Source organism: Leucoraja erinacea, chromosome 1 (assembly GCF_028641065.1).
Source record: "Leucoraja erinacea ecotype New England chromosome 1, Leri_hhj_1, whole genome shotgun sequence".
NCBI classification, from domain to species: Eukaryota; Metazoa; Chordata; class Chondrichthyes; order Rajiformes; family Rajidae; genus Leucoraja; species Leucoraja erinaceus.
In genome coordinates this window covers 65,950,598-65,965,440 of record NC_073377.1, presented here as the reverse complement: position 1 = coordinate 65,965,440, position 14,843 = coordinate 65,950,598, and the positions used below count along the sequence as shown (strand labels likewise).

At 42.9% G+C, this 14,843-nt stretch overlaps 1 protein-coding gene across 2 annotated transcripts in view; it reads right to left on the bottom strand.

Annotated features, from left to right (window-relative positions):
- The window catches only part of LOC129697647 (uncharacterized), a 49,305-nt gene extending 35,419 nt beyond the window's left edge, over positions 1-13,886 (bottom strand). For both annotated transcript variants that reach the window (XM_055636364.1, XM_055636360.1), the window contains exons 1-4: positions 13,758-13,886; positions 13,557-13,724; positions 8,719-8,896; positions 3,707-3,818 (exon numbers count right to left, since the gene is read on the bottom strand). In XM_055636364.1, coding sequence (XP_055492339.1) covers positions 3,707-3,818; positions 8,719-8,896; positions 13,557-13,595 — 329 coding nt within the window. In that variant the 5' untranslated portion in view covers positions 13,596-13,724; positions 13,758-13,886. The remainder of the gene's footprint in view (positions 1-3,706; positions 3,819-8,718; positions 8,897-13,556; positions 13,725-13,757) is intronic.
- Between the last annotated feature and the right edge of the window lie 957 nt (positions 13,887-14,843).

The window sequence follows — 14,843 nt, the reverse complement described above, 5'->3', positions numbered from 1 at the left end:
TCCCACTATTCAGAAGTAGGCTTTCATAGTGCGTCTGTATGATTTAAAGAAGACCCTTTAAGTCCAATACCCAGTTCTTCAGCAACTGAGTAATTCTATCATGCGTTGAATTCTACAAACAGCACAGCCCTGCTATCTGAAACCAACTCTGGTAATGTCTTTCTTCACCAACTCCCAACAATTCATCCAAACTTCATTAAGGAACATCTTCCAGGTTTATTTCCCCTTCCTGAGACTTTTCCACATCCATTCACTTTCACTCTATTTGCACCTATTTCTACGAACGAATACACCACAGACTTCATAAAGAAATGTGTAGAGGACTGCATCCCGACAAAAATCTTCCGAGTGTTTCCCAATCAGAAGCCTTGGATGAACTTTGAGATCCGCACTCTCCTGAAGACCAGACACACCGGGCATTCATGTCTGATGATACAGTGGTCTACAAGAAGTCCAGATACGACCTTAATAAGGCCATCAAAAAGGCCAAAAGGGATTTCTGCTCCAAGCTGGAGAATGTGACAGATGTTCGGCAACTGTGGCGGGGCCTGAATGCAATCAACTCCTACAGGGCAAAATCAGGAGGTAGCTCGAATGTCAGCGTAGTATCACTCCCTGACGAACTCAATGCGTTTTACGCACGCTTTGATAGGGAGAACACTGATGTGCCTTCTCGAGCCCCCATTCGCTGTGATGGTATTTCAGTCACAGAGGCCTGCGTCAGAAAATCCTTCAGAGGGGTGAACCCTCGAAAAGCGCCTGGACCTGATGGTATACCGGGTCGTGTCCTAAAAACCTGTACGGACCAACTGGCTGGAGTTTTTACAGACGTTTTCAACCTCTCACTTCTGAGGTCTGAGGTTCCCACCTGCTTTAAAAGGGCATCAATAATACCGGTGCCCAAGAAGAGCAAGGTGACGTGCCTCAACGACTATCGACCGGTGGCAGTAACGTCGGTGTTGATGAAGCACTTTGAGAGGTTGAATATGGTGCAAATCAACTCCTACCTCGAGAAAAACATGGACCCACTGCAGTTCGCTTACAGCCACAACAGATCAACGGTGGATACGATCTCGCTGGCTCTCCACTCCGCTCTGGACCACTTGGACAACAAAAACTCATATGTCAGGCTGTTATTCATTGCTTACAGCTCGCCATTTAATACAATCGTCCCCTCCAAGCTGGTTATCAATCTCTCAGAACTGGGTCTCGGCGCATCCCTCTGTTATTGGATCCTCATCTTCCTCATTCACAGACTACAGACTGTTCGAATTGGTGGAAAAGTGTCAGTCTCGATAACAATCAGCACGGGAGCACCTCAAGGCTGCATGCTCAGCCCCCTGCTGTACTCGCTCTATACTCATGACTGCGTAGCCGGTCATAGTGCGAACTCCATCATCAAGTTCGCTGATGACACCACTGTTGTGGGACGTATCACTGATGGGGACAGGTCAGAGTATAGAAGTGAGATCGACCGACTGACCAAATGGTGCCAGCACAATAACCTGGCCCTCAACACCAGCAAAACCAAGGAACTGATTGTGGACTTTGGAAAGGGTAGGATAGGGACCCACAGTCCCGTTTATATCAACGGGTCGATGGTGGAAAGGGTCAAGAGCTTCAAATTCCTGGGTGTGCGCATCTCTGAAGATCTCTCCTGGTCCGAGAACACTGGTGCTATTATAAAGAAAGCACATCAGCGCCTCAACTTCCTGAGAAGATTACGGAGAGTAGGTATGTCAAGGAGGACTCTCTCTAACTTCTACAGGTGCACAGTAGAGAGCATGCTGACCGGTTGCATTGTGGCTTGGTTCGGCAACTTGAGTGCCCAGGAGCAAAAAAGACATAGAAACATAGACATAGAAACATAGAAAATAGGTGCAGGAGTAGGCCATTCGGCCCTTCGAGCCTGCACCGCCATTCAGTATGATCATGGCTGATTATCCAACTCAGTAGCCTGTACCTGCCTTCTCCCCATACCCCCTGATCCCTTTAGCCACAAGGGCCACATCTAACTCCCTCTTAAATATAGCCAATGAACTGGCCTCAACAACCTTCTGTGCCAGTGAATTCCACAGATTCACCACTGTCTGTGTGAAAAATGTTTTTCTCATCTCGGTCCTAAAAGATTTTCCCCTTATCCTTAAACTGTGACCCCTTGTTCTGGACTTCCCCAACATCTGGAACAATCTTCCTGCATCTAGCCTGTCCAACCCCTTAAGAATTTTGTAAGTTTCTATAAGATCCCCCCTCAATGAAGTGTTGGTTGGGGTGGGAAATGGTCCAGTCTTTTCATACTGGAGTCTTGCCTTAAGTAGGTGTGAAGCGGTGAATGGGAAGGAGAGGGTGCAGGGCCCATTCTTTGTAGACTGGTGTCTGGCTCTGTTGGTTGGGGAGGGGGTGCCAGGGTTACGTTTCTGATTTTCAAACCTGCAGTAAAACTCATTCGGGTCGTTGGTCAGCTGATGATTGTCCAAAGTGGGAGCCTGAGATTTCAATTCCACAAATGGATTAGCACTTAAATCTACTCCAACATTGTTCACCTTCAATAAAAAATAAAGACGTAAGAGGCAGAAGCAGGAATAGTCCATCCAGCCTGCTTTGCCATTCATCCGGACCATGGCTAATCTTTTTTAGCCTTCACACCATTTTCCTGTCCTATCTCCATAGCTCTTGTATCCAATAACATCAAGTAATCTAATTATCTCTTTATTGAGCCTCCACAGCACTCTGGCAGTAGATAGTTCCAAAAGATTCACCACCCACTGAGTGAAGAAACATATCCTCATCTTAATTTTAAATGGCTTCACCTACAGTATATTCTAAATCAGTGATCTCTACTCTAGACTTCTTAGCCAAGACAAACATCCCCCCTGCATGCAGCCTGTTATATCCTATTGGAATTTTGCAACTTTCAATACCATTACCTACCATTCCAGGAAACGTTTGAGAATACAAGGTTAATCTATTCAATACCTTGTAAAGTGGCAAACTTTCTGATCCTGGAATTGGTCCAGTGAATCTTCACAACATTCCCTGCATTGCAAGTACATCCCTTTTTTAGGTAAGGAGAGAGAAACCATGCACAATTTTCCAAAAGTAGTCTTACAAAGGGCCTAAATATTTACAGCAAGACATCCTTCCTCGTGTACTCAAATCCTGCCATAATAAAGATTAACAAACATAGTCTTCCTACTTCCTACTTCGCTTATTGCACTCACAAATTGACTTTCAGTGATTTGTGTACAATAACAACTGGGACCCTTTGAACATCACACCATCCAATCGCACTCTTGAAAACAAAACTACTTAATTCTCTCTAATAAGCTGTCCCACGTTAAATCCAAAAATATAATATTCTGAGCATATTAACTTTGAATGTCTTGCTGACATTATTAGATTCTCCTCATTGTATTAATTCTGCAATTCCATTGTGCTCACTTGATCACCTTTTATTTTTTTCCATCTTCAGTACAGCTGAAGATGGAAGAGGAGCAGTACTTTAATATAAAGGGCTAGAATTAACTGATTAAAAAATCCGTCCATTTGGAAAAGCTTTTACACCAGTAAATATACTTACACTGAACTAATATTTGTATTCATTGTTCTAAACAAAAGGGACTCATGGTTTTCAAAATACTTATAGATACTAGTGCTAGTAATGAGATAAGCATGATATTCAAAGCAATTACTGAAGGATTCTGACCTATTTTGTGCATGATGCTCTTCTTCCTTGAAAAACTGCTCAACTTTACGTCTGGCCAATATTTTGTCAATCAGCCGTTGCTTGGGGCTTGAGGTAGCAGTTAGCTTCCCATCTGGAAGAAGGAAAAAATTGGAAAATATTCATTTTATATAAAACATGGTTGGAAGAAGTTTTACAAGGGTGGTCTTCCATTGCATTTCCAGAAGGAATCTGGAAAGGGTTATATTGCAAAGATCTGGCAGCTTGCTCACCATGTGTGCTGAATAAATAGTATCATAAGAACTATTAACTTGGAGTACTAGAGTCATACAGCATGGAAACAGCCCCTTTGGCCCAAATTGCCCATGATTACCAAGATACCACATCAACACTGGCCTCACCTGCCAGGATTTGACCCATATCCCTCTAAACCTCTCTTATTCATGCACCTGTCTGAATGCCTCTTGAATGGTGTTTTAGTAACTACCGCAACTACTTCCTCTGGCTGCTTGTTCCATATGCCCTTCACCTTCCGTGTGAAATAGTTGTCCCTTGGGTTGCTATTCATTCTTTCCCCTTTCACCTTAATCCTATGTTCTCTGCTTCTTGAGTCCCCTATTCTGGGTAAAAGACAAAGCGATCACCCTATCTATTCTCCTCGTGATCATATACACCTCCAGTAGGTATGTTACAATACTTACCTTCAGCGGCGCTGCAGTTTTACCACTGACCGTGTGCGTGACTTTGGCGCCTTTGGGGAGGGGATTAAAATGCCGTTTTCTCCTGCCTGTCCGAGATATATTTTCTCGGGCTGTTAGCTGATGCTGAAAATTTGTTCCAACTTGCATTCTCTGAAGTTTTTTTTTTAAATCGTGGGACAATTTAATCGCTGGAGTAAAATAAAAAAGCGACTTCTAACGCCGTCAATGGGACAGATCTCACGTAGGGGACAAAACATAAGGTAAGTTGTTTATTTTACATATAAACTTGCTTCTTAGGATGACTAATCAAAATTTCATTGCCGAAAATGTGATTATGGAAATATACGAACCGGCAGTGTTTTGCCTGCCGATATGGGGTTCAAATTCACCGCAAACCGCAACGTTCCAATCAATCGCATTCCAGAAAAAAACACTCGCAAGATGATTAAAATGGCCATTAATTTACGGGAATTAAACATTAAATTCCTTCCATTTGGCCTATAAATTCATGACAATGAGATTTAAAAATCATGTTATATTGTGAATTCTTTGTGAATGGTATTTGGACACTTAGACTATTTAAAAATGTTAACCTTTTCTTAAGAAATGGATAGATGTTTAGATCTAGTAAATTAATTTTGTAATTAGCTACAATTAGGTAACTAACTAATTATATGCTTTAATTTCAGGTCATCCAAGTAAGATTGGTTCATATTTGTTTCAGAATGCTTCAATCCATAATAACTGAAAATTTCTTTCAGTTCTCTTAATTTTTAAGAAAGTTATGGGCTTTAGACTGTCCTCGATCACAGCTTTTGTGCTAAGTCAATGGAAAAGCAATAGGGAACAAGATGCTAATTTCCGAGTATGAAAATGGCCATAACTTTTTTAATACTGAAGATATGAATTAGGGTTCAAATTAAACCTCTTTTTATGCTTTATCTGATGGGATAAATTGCAGACTTGATTTTTTAAATCTCAAAAATTTTGTAACATTGCTACTTCCAGAAAATCACTGCTCAGCCTCCTGTGCTCCAAGGACTAAAGTTCTTGCCTGCTCAACCTCTCCCTATAGCTCCCTATAACAACATCCTTCCTATTGCAAGGTGACCGAAACCAAACACAATTCTCCAAATGCAGCCTCATCAACGTCTTGTATAACTGTAATATAAAATCCCAACTTCTATACTCAATACCCTGACCGATGAAGGCCAATTTTAAAGCACTCAATCTACCTGTGACACCACTTTCATAGAAACAGAAACATAGGTGCAGGAGTAGGCCATTCGGCCCTTCGAGCCAGCACCGCCATTCAATATGATCTTGGCTGATCATCTAAAATCAGTACCCCATTCCTGCTTTATCCCCATATCCCTTGATTCCTTTAGCCTAAGAGCTAAATCTAAATCTCTTGAAAACATCCAGTGAATTGGCCTTCACTGCCTTCTGTGGCAGAAAATTCCACAGATTCACAACTCTCTGGGTGAAGACATTTTTTCTTCATCTCAGTCCTAAATGGCCTACCCCTTATTCTTAAACTGTGACCCCTGGTTCTGGATTCCCCCAACTTCGGGAACTGCATCTACCCTGTCCAATCCCTTAAGAATTGTATATGTTTCTATAAGATCATCCTTCTAAATTCCAGTGAATACAAGTCCAGTCGGCCCATTCTTTCATCATATGACAGTCCCGCCATCCTGGGAATTAACCTGGTGAACCTACGCTGCACTCCCTCAATAGATGTAATGTCCTTCCTTAAATTAGGAGACCAAAATTGCACACAACACCCCAGGTGTGATCTTAACAGGGCCCTATACAACTGCAACAGGACCTCCTTGCTCCTAAACTCAAATCCTCTCACAATGAAGGCCAACATGCCATTAGCTTTCTTCACTGCCTGCTGTACCTGCATGCTTATTTCATTGACTGATGAACAAGGACCCCCAGGTCTTGTTGCACCTCTCCTTTTCCAAATATGACATCATTCAGATAATAATCTGCCTTCCTGTTCTTGCCACCAAAGTGGATAACCTTACATTTATCCACATTATACTGCATCTGCCATGCATCTGCCCACTCACCCCTGTCCAAGTCACCCTCCAGCCTCATAGCATCCTCCTCGCAGCTCACATTGCCACCCAGCTTTGTGTCATCTGCAAACTTGGAGATGTACAAAGAACTATGCACCTGCACTCCTAGATCCCTCTGCTCTACAACATTCCCCAGTGTCCTGCTATTCACCCTGAAGGTCCTGCCCTGGTTTGACTTCCCAAAACGCAACATATTGCACTTATCTGCATTAAACTCCATTAACCACTAGTCACATGCCTCCAGTCCCAAAAACACCCTTACACCATCACCCTCTGCTTCTTTACAGGAAGCTAATTCTCTAATTCTCTATCCAGTCAGTTAACTCTCCCTGGATCTCATTTGATCTAACCTTCCCCTGCAGCCTACCCTGTGGAATCTTATCAAATGCATTGCTGTAGTCCATATATACAACGTCTACAGCTTTGCCCTCTTCAACTTTTTTGGTTTCATCTTCAAAAGACTCAATCAGATTCATAAGACATGATCTCCGATGTATAAAACCATACTGCCTATCTTTAATCAGCCCCTGACTATCCAAATGCGAATACAGTATATTGTATCCCAGAATCCTCTCCAGTAACTTCCCGAGCACAGATGTTAGGCTCACTGGTCTAGTTCCCAGGCTTTTCCTTACAGCCCTTCTGAAATAGAGGTACAACATTAGCCATCCTTAAGTCCTTCTGGAACCTCAACTGCATCTGCTTGTATAAAAAACACAAGACTGGCTATCATATTATTTTGTATGCCCTGCAGAAAAGTGTATGGTCAAGTTATAGAATGAATTATAAGGTAAATATACTCCAAAATTTTCCTTGAGTATCACAGCTAAGAGCACCATCTTTATTTGTCAGATTTTACACTTTTTCTTTTCATTCATCAATTTACGATGCAGTGTATTACCAAGTTGTTAAATGACAATTTCATGTATGTTGGGGTTCTTGTCATTTCATTAGACACAAAAGGAAGTACTTGGAGATTAAATCATATTTTTAATTTAATGCTACTAAATAATTATTTCATTTTATATTGTATGGTAAAAACATTATCAAATGTACAGTTCAAATCAAGGGTGGAACAAATACTATAGCCTTTCATTCTAACTTTAAGTATAATATCTCAGAGCTGCGTAGCAAAGTAATGGAAGACTCATGCAATAAATATTGTGATATCTGAGCATATTTGACTATACATGAAGGTTGCCAGTATATTATAGCGATAGAGTGACTTTAATCGGGACCTGAAGGAGGTGAAGACTAGCTAAATCAATATTAACTGGAAATGGAAGGAAAAATAACAGTTGAGAAGTACCTTAGAGATATTCTTGTTTCACCAGAGGTAATATGAGTTGTGATGAAGTTTTAGTAACGTCATGAAGGCAAAGTGAAAAGAGGTCAAAAAAAATCCCAACCAAAGTTCTTGCAGATACTGTCACAGATTGACGGTACAAAATTCCATTGATATATATGTTGTGGTTTGTATTATTCTGACAAATATTCTGTGAAACAATAACATGTATAGATCTGTTGGGGGGGTCACTATTTACCTCTGGATCCGTTGGCTCCTGGAAAGATTGCTGTAAGTCATTTATTGTAAAATGCTTTTATGCATCTGTACATCACTTAAATGAAGTATCCATTATAACCTTTACTGGGACAGTCAATATAAACTAAAGTAAAACATAACTACTCTTAAATAGTCACGGATTAGTTTTCTTTGATCCAACTACTCTTTTATTTAATTTTTTTGGCGATAAATAATCTTTATGGGCGATCGTTTCGCCGAACACCTCCGCTCGGTCCGCAAGAACCTACCTGACCTCCCGGTGGCTCAGCACTTCAACTCCCCCTCCCATTCCCCGTCCGACCTCTCTGTCCAGGGTCTCCTCCATTGCCATAGTGAGCAACACCGGAAATTGGAAGAGTAGCACCTCATATTCCGCTTGGGGAGTCTGCATGAACATTGAATTCTCCCAATTTTGTTAGCCCTTGCTGTCTCCTCCCCTTCCTCAGCCCTCGGGCTGTCTCCTCTCATCCCCCAGCCCTCGGGATCCTCCTCCTCCTTTTTCCTTCTTTCTTCCCGCCACCCCCTATCAGTCTGAAGAAGGATTTCGGCCCGAAACGTTGCCTATTTCCTTTGCTCCATAGATGTTGCTGCACCCGCTGAGTTTCTCCAACCTTTTTGTGTACCTTCGATTTTCCAGCATCTGCAGTTCCTTCTTGAATGCTCTTTTATTTAACTTACTTTGGTATAAAATTTCTGCACCGTTTTGATTGATTGCCTCTGAGGTACAAGGTCCCCGTTCCATTTTAATCTCCCCTCTCAAGGTCCTTCCAGATAAATGCGTCTCATCTGTTTTTTCCTTGTGTTTTTTGGTAATGGATAGCTGGTTCATTTTGCTAGAACCATTTAATAATGAAGCCTGCAATGAAAATCAAAGAAAGAAGTTAATGACATCTTGCTCGCTACAAAAATAAGATTAAAAAATAGATTAAAAAAGTGAACATCCTCTCAATTTGCCAAAACTTTGCTGGAAAAACCATTTATGCAAGATCTGAACAAGAACTCTAGAAGACGTACTGTGTCCGACTTGGCCTATGCGATCTCCGGTTGGCAAACACTTTAGCTCCCCTTCCCATTCTGACCTGGGCCTCCTCCGATTGTCAGAGTGAAGCCAAACGCAAATTGGAGGAACAGCATTTCATATTTTGATTGGACAGCTTACAACACGGCAGTATGAATATTGATTTCTCTAACTTCATGTAACCCTTGCATTCCATCTCTCTCCGTCCCTCCCCCACCCTAGATGTCCGACTGATTTCACTGTTGTCCTGCTTAGTTTCACTCTTTATATCCACTCGCTATCACCTTCTCCATTGACAATAATAAACCATTGTGGGCTCCACCTTTCCTTGATCATTGTTGTTGGCTTTGATTTGTCCTTTTGCATACCATTCATTCTTTTGTTCTTTGCACCTTTTCATATCTCTAGTTTCCCTCTCCCCTGACTCTCAGTCTGAAGAAGGGTCTCGACCCAAAACGTCACCTTATTCGGGAGAAGGGTCTCGACCCTATCCTCCAGAGATGCTGTCTGACTCGCTGTTACTCCAGTATTTTGTGTCTATCCACGTTGCAGGGAATTTGGCCAAGGAGTGGACATTGCCATTGGTTCTCTTACCCTTCCAGTGAATTAAGCAACATTTTGGAGTCAATGTTGGTGGGATCTTTCCACTGCCATGAGGTGCCACCTATAGGTCGTTCAGATCTTAGACCCATAATAAGAGGCAATGATCACTGCTGCCCAGTAGTCCATGAGTTTTATGTCAGAGTTAAAGTTTGCGGTCTCGATCTCTCAGCAACCACCATTTAGCAAAAGCAGTCATCCTACGATGAAATTCACCATTATCCTTAATGAGCCAACTCAGTCTTCACAATAATTGAGGAATATGGTATTTGAAGATTAAGACATCAGATCTGGCATAATGTTAATGTCTACCAAGCAAAAGTCCAGATAAAAAGTCTTGAAGCAAAACATCAACTGTCCATGTCCCTCCACAGATGCATTGTGGGTGGCGAGTTCCTCCAGCAGCTTTTTATTTCTGATTCCAGCACCTGCAGTATTCACTGTCTACAGTCATCCCTGATCTTCTATATTTGGAAAGGCACCAGCTAACACCAAGAGAACTATGACCAGCCAAGAAAAAAAACAGCAAATAAAAGAATAAGGCTTCCCTGAACAGTTGCGCTCAGTCCGCCAAGGCCATTGGATCTCCCACTAGCTAACCATTTTTAATTTTCTTTCTCATTCCCATATTGACCTTTCTGGCCCTCCCCGTCCCCCTTCTCCCCTACACGCCCCTTTCTCCCATCCCCTCCCTTGTGCCCCACCTGGACTCCATCTAAATTTCCCCACCCCCTATCCCACATCCTACATTCCTTCCTCTGGCCTCATAATTTATAACTCTTCCATCCTGTCTCACAACTTCCGCTTTTATCTCAGGCCTTTGTTGCAACCATCTGCATAACCCCCCCCCCCACTTATCTGTGTGCAATGCTTTGTCCGAGCCTTACTCTCTTCCAGCTTTCCTCCCTCCCCCTACAATCAGTCTGAAGAAGGGTATCAACCCCAAATTTCACTGTGCTCATTGGTGCATGTGACAATGTATGTCTCTTAAATCTCTTGAATCTTGACCCAAAACGTCACCTGTTCTATAGAGATGTGGCCCGGCTAAGTTATTCCAACGCCTTATGTCCAAAGGGACCCTGTGTCCCTTTGTGTACACCAGGATCTGCAGTTCTTTGTTGCTCCTTCTTCAACAAATAAAAGAGGCCAACTGCCTACTTGAATCAGAAAAATGCCTGAAATCAAACAGAAGCTTTCTGTTGACCTCACAGATAGCCAGCATTAGCACTTCAGACTTTATAATTGGGGTCAGTCAAGGCAGAGAAGAAATTGACCATGTTGAAGGCCTATAACTGTCTTAAGAGTCAATGTCAAATGAGACCAGGCGGCAATACCCGAGACCTGTGATTGCAGTAAGAGGAAGATCTTTTGATCTAGTTGCTGCTCAAGGATAAACTTTCCAGTGCCAATTCACAGGCTTTGCATGGCACGTCTTTGGGAAGTTCTGTGACGTGTCCATGCAACAAAGTGGAGGGAGCAAATCAGCTGTTTTCTAGAGTTTTGAAACCCCATGCAATGAAGAAGAAGATAGCATGAGGTTTCAAAGCTCTAGAAAACAGCTGATTCGCTCCCTCCATTAAATTAGATGAAATATAAAATACATCAACCACGTTTACAAATTCACAAGTTCTATATTGCCATATTAAATATTTTATTAACTGTCAATAAATCCTTGAGTATAAATTTGTTATTCTTGAGTGTGATTGATTGACCACAATTATGTTTCTATTAGGAAAATGTACTGGTCACACGTAACCTCTGACTTGCTTTTTGGAGTTTCAGTACACAATGTTCGGTTTATTTGTCTCCTGGAAATATCAGAGCAAAATCAGCACCAATCTGTTCCTCACTGGAATGTTCTTTGGCTTTTTTTTTACCTCATACGTTCCTCAGAGTCATTACATTTTGACTTTATTATGCATCATATAAAATTTGACATCCATGTGATGATATGTGATGAGAGCTCTCTTCTACCGGCATTAAGGAGGCAATTAAACACACCTGAGCAATTACAAACACCTGTGAAGCCATGTGTCCCAAACATTATGGTGCCCTGAAACGGGGGGACTATGTATAAACACAGCTGTAATTTCTACATGGTGAAACCAAAATGTATAACATTGGCCTTTATTAAAATCTGACCATGTGCACTTTAACCACATGTGATTTTTTTATTTTTAAAAATCTCAAATTTGGGAGTATAGAGGCAAATAAATAAATAAATGATAAGTCTTTGTCCCAAACATTATGGAGGGCACTGTGTTTTTTTAATGGAATGATCTGTGACTTTGGTGCATGAACATGAAGAAGAAGATAGCATCATAAACCTTGAGATAGTCACCCACTTCCTCTCATCTTCACTCATAACAGGAGCAAACAAAAACAGAGGCAATGTCAAACCACATATAAAAAAAATAAAAAACATATTTGTAGCCTTTTTGCAGAAGCTGCAATCTTGAGCAAAACACAAAGTGCTAGAGGAACTCAGCAGATCAGCAACAACTGTGGGAGGAATAGACAGACACCATCTTGGATTTGAACCCTTCTTCAGACTGATGGAGTAGGGCAGAGAAAGCTGGAAAAGAAAGGAGGGTGAGGCAGAGGACAAAAAGGTCAGTATGAGATGGGAAGGGGAGTTAAATGGTTGGCAGCAGGGAGATCAAGCAGGCCTTGGCAAACAGTAAAACGGTTGCCTAGTCTACGATTGGTCTTGCCGATGTAAAGGAAGCCACAATGGTAGCACCAAATGGGATAGACAATGTTGGAAAAGGTGCACGTTGACCTCTGTCTTAACCTGGAAGAGCTGCTATGGTCCCAGGATGGAAGTCCGTACTCCTGCCCATGTCTTTGGACCTCTCTCACTTCCATTCATTGCCAGAGTGAGGCCAAACTAGAGGAATCGGATCCCATATTCCGTAACACAAAGGTATGAACATTGAATTATCCAATTTCAAATAATATCCCCCATACCCCACCTCCTCCTACCATGTGCACTGTCCTAGCGTGCACATGTTTCTCCCACTATCTCCCGTCACTTCAGTCACCTTGTGCAGAAAGGAACTGCAGATTCTGGTACAGTATATACCGAAGATAGACACAAAGTGCTGGAGTTACTCTGGTGGTCAGGCAGCATCTTTGGAGAAAGAAAAGGGAGGGATCTGGAGGTAAGAAACCTCCACCTCCAGGTCCCTCCCCTATATTTTCAGTCTGAAGAAGGGTCCCGACTCAAAACGTCACCCATCCTTTTTCTCGAGAGATGCTGCCTGACCCGATCAGTTGATCCACTTTGTGTCTAACTTCAGTCACCTTGCGCGTTTCTCTACCCACCCCATACATTCATCACCCATCCCTGAGCCCCACATTTCCTTTATACCTGCACCTATTTTCTATGTTTTTATTCCATCGTTTGCCTGCCTCCTGTCATTTTCCACTAATATCGCTCCCTCCGAATTAAAATGCTTCTTCCTTTATCCGACACCCTTTGTCTCTTTTCACCTCGAGCCTTTGTCATTTAATCCACTCATCTGATAATCACACTCTCTTCCATCGGTACCCACCTATCATTTGACAGCCTCTTTTTTCCACCCTTTACTCTGCCCCGTCGGTCACAGATGCTGCCTGACCAGCTGAGTTCCTCCACACTTTGTTTTATTGTTGCTTTTAAAACTGGCCCACTTCTTGCACTGAGGAAGCGTTCCCTGTACCAAAGATACTAGAGGAGCTCCTCTAGTATCTTTGCCCTGTACAATGTTGCCGGATATCAGCAGCACCGCTGCAGGACTGGAGATTGCTGAAGTAAGGCGTGCAAGAGAGTGAATGTCACATTAAAAACGTGTAAACGATTTACAACAGATTCTCCCGCGATGTCACACTAAATGAAAACTCTGTGAACACCCACCTTGAGTCGGTGCATTGGTCCGTTGCTATGGAACAGCATGCACACAAACCGAGAGGAAGTGCGAGCCCCTGGCGCTCCTCATCGGTCACGTGTAGGAAGGAACTGCAGATGCTGGTTTACACCGAAGATAGACACGAAATGCTGGAGTAACTCAGCGGTACAGGCCACCTATAGCAGAGCAGGATCTTTGGTACAGGCCACCTATCTGGAGAGAAGGAATGGGAGACGTTTCAGATCGAGACCCGTCTTCAGACGTGTGGCGTTTTCGAACCCGGCCCGGATCTTTGGAACGTTCCGGGGACCTCCAGCGTGCCCGTCCATCTACTGATCCGCGGCATTGAACTGTATGTAGCTCGGGTAATGTGATGCCAACTTCAAGCATGTACTGCGACGAGTTTTGCACCTGGTTTGTACTCCTTTCAGAAAGACGTGAGATCGTTAGCGTCTAGTGGTTCTTGACTAATTTGAGTGGTATTGTGTCAGGGTTAGCCACGGGTAGATGGGCATGTTGCATCCCCCCCCAATTTTGGTAATAATGGTAATGTGTTTTTTTTAACAGTTCTCCTGGAAATCAATCGCAAAAGGTTGCTTGGGACGTAGACAACGCGATTGATAATCAAATCCAGTGGAGTGTGATCAGCACTAACTCCTATAACTACCAACTTCTCTACTGACTGATGAACACCAAAATCGGGAACTTTACTCGCATTGCATTACTTGCTCAACAAGTAGTATTTGTTCCACATAAAAATCATCAAACTATGTCAAATTCCACACAAGAGATTGGTGTGCAAAAATAGAGCACATGGTATTGGGGATAGGTTATTGACATGGATGGAGAACTAGTTGGCAGACAGGAAGCAGAGTTGGAATAAGCGAGTCCGGTATTCCAAAAAACGCAAGGAATCATGCGACTTGCCAAAGTTCATTAGAGAAAAAAAAGCGAACAGGGTGCCAGGTAGCAGGAGAGCGGGATGTAACAACGAGAGAGAGGGGGCAGATGCGAGTTGGAGACGGGGGCGAGACTGGACCGGCGGAGAGACGGTGAAAGACGGGGGGAGAGAATGGGGTGGACGACCTGCGTGTTTGTGTGTTACTCACAGATGTGTTTAGTTTAACATTCCACGGGGAGTGCCGGGGTTTGCACAATGGTTGCAGACGGGGGCAATGTGCACCAGTCCGGGGTGGAAGCTGGGGGGAGGGATTGTCCCAGTGTCGGGGAGTTCTTGCGGAGACCGTGTGTCCGGGACCTGCAGTGAAGCCGCGATAGCAAGTTCCTCTCTCCCC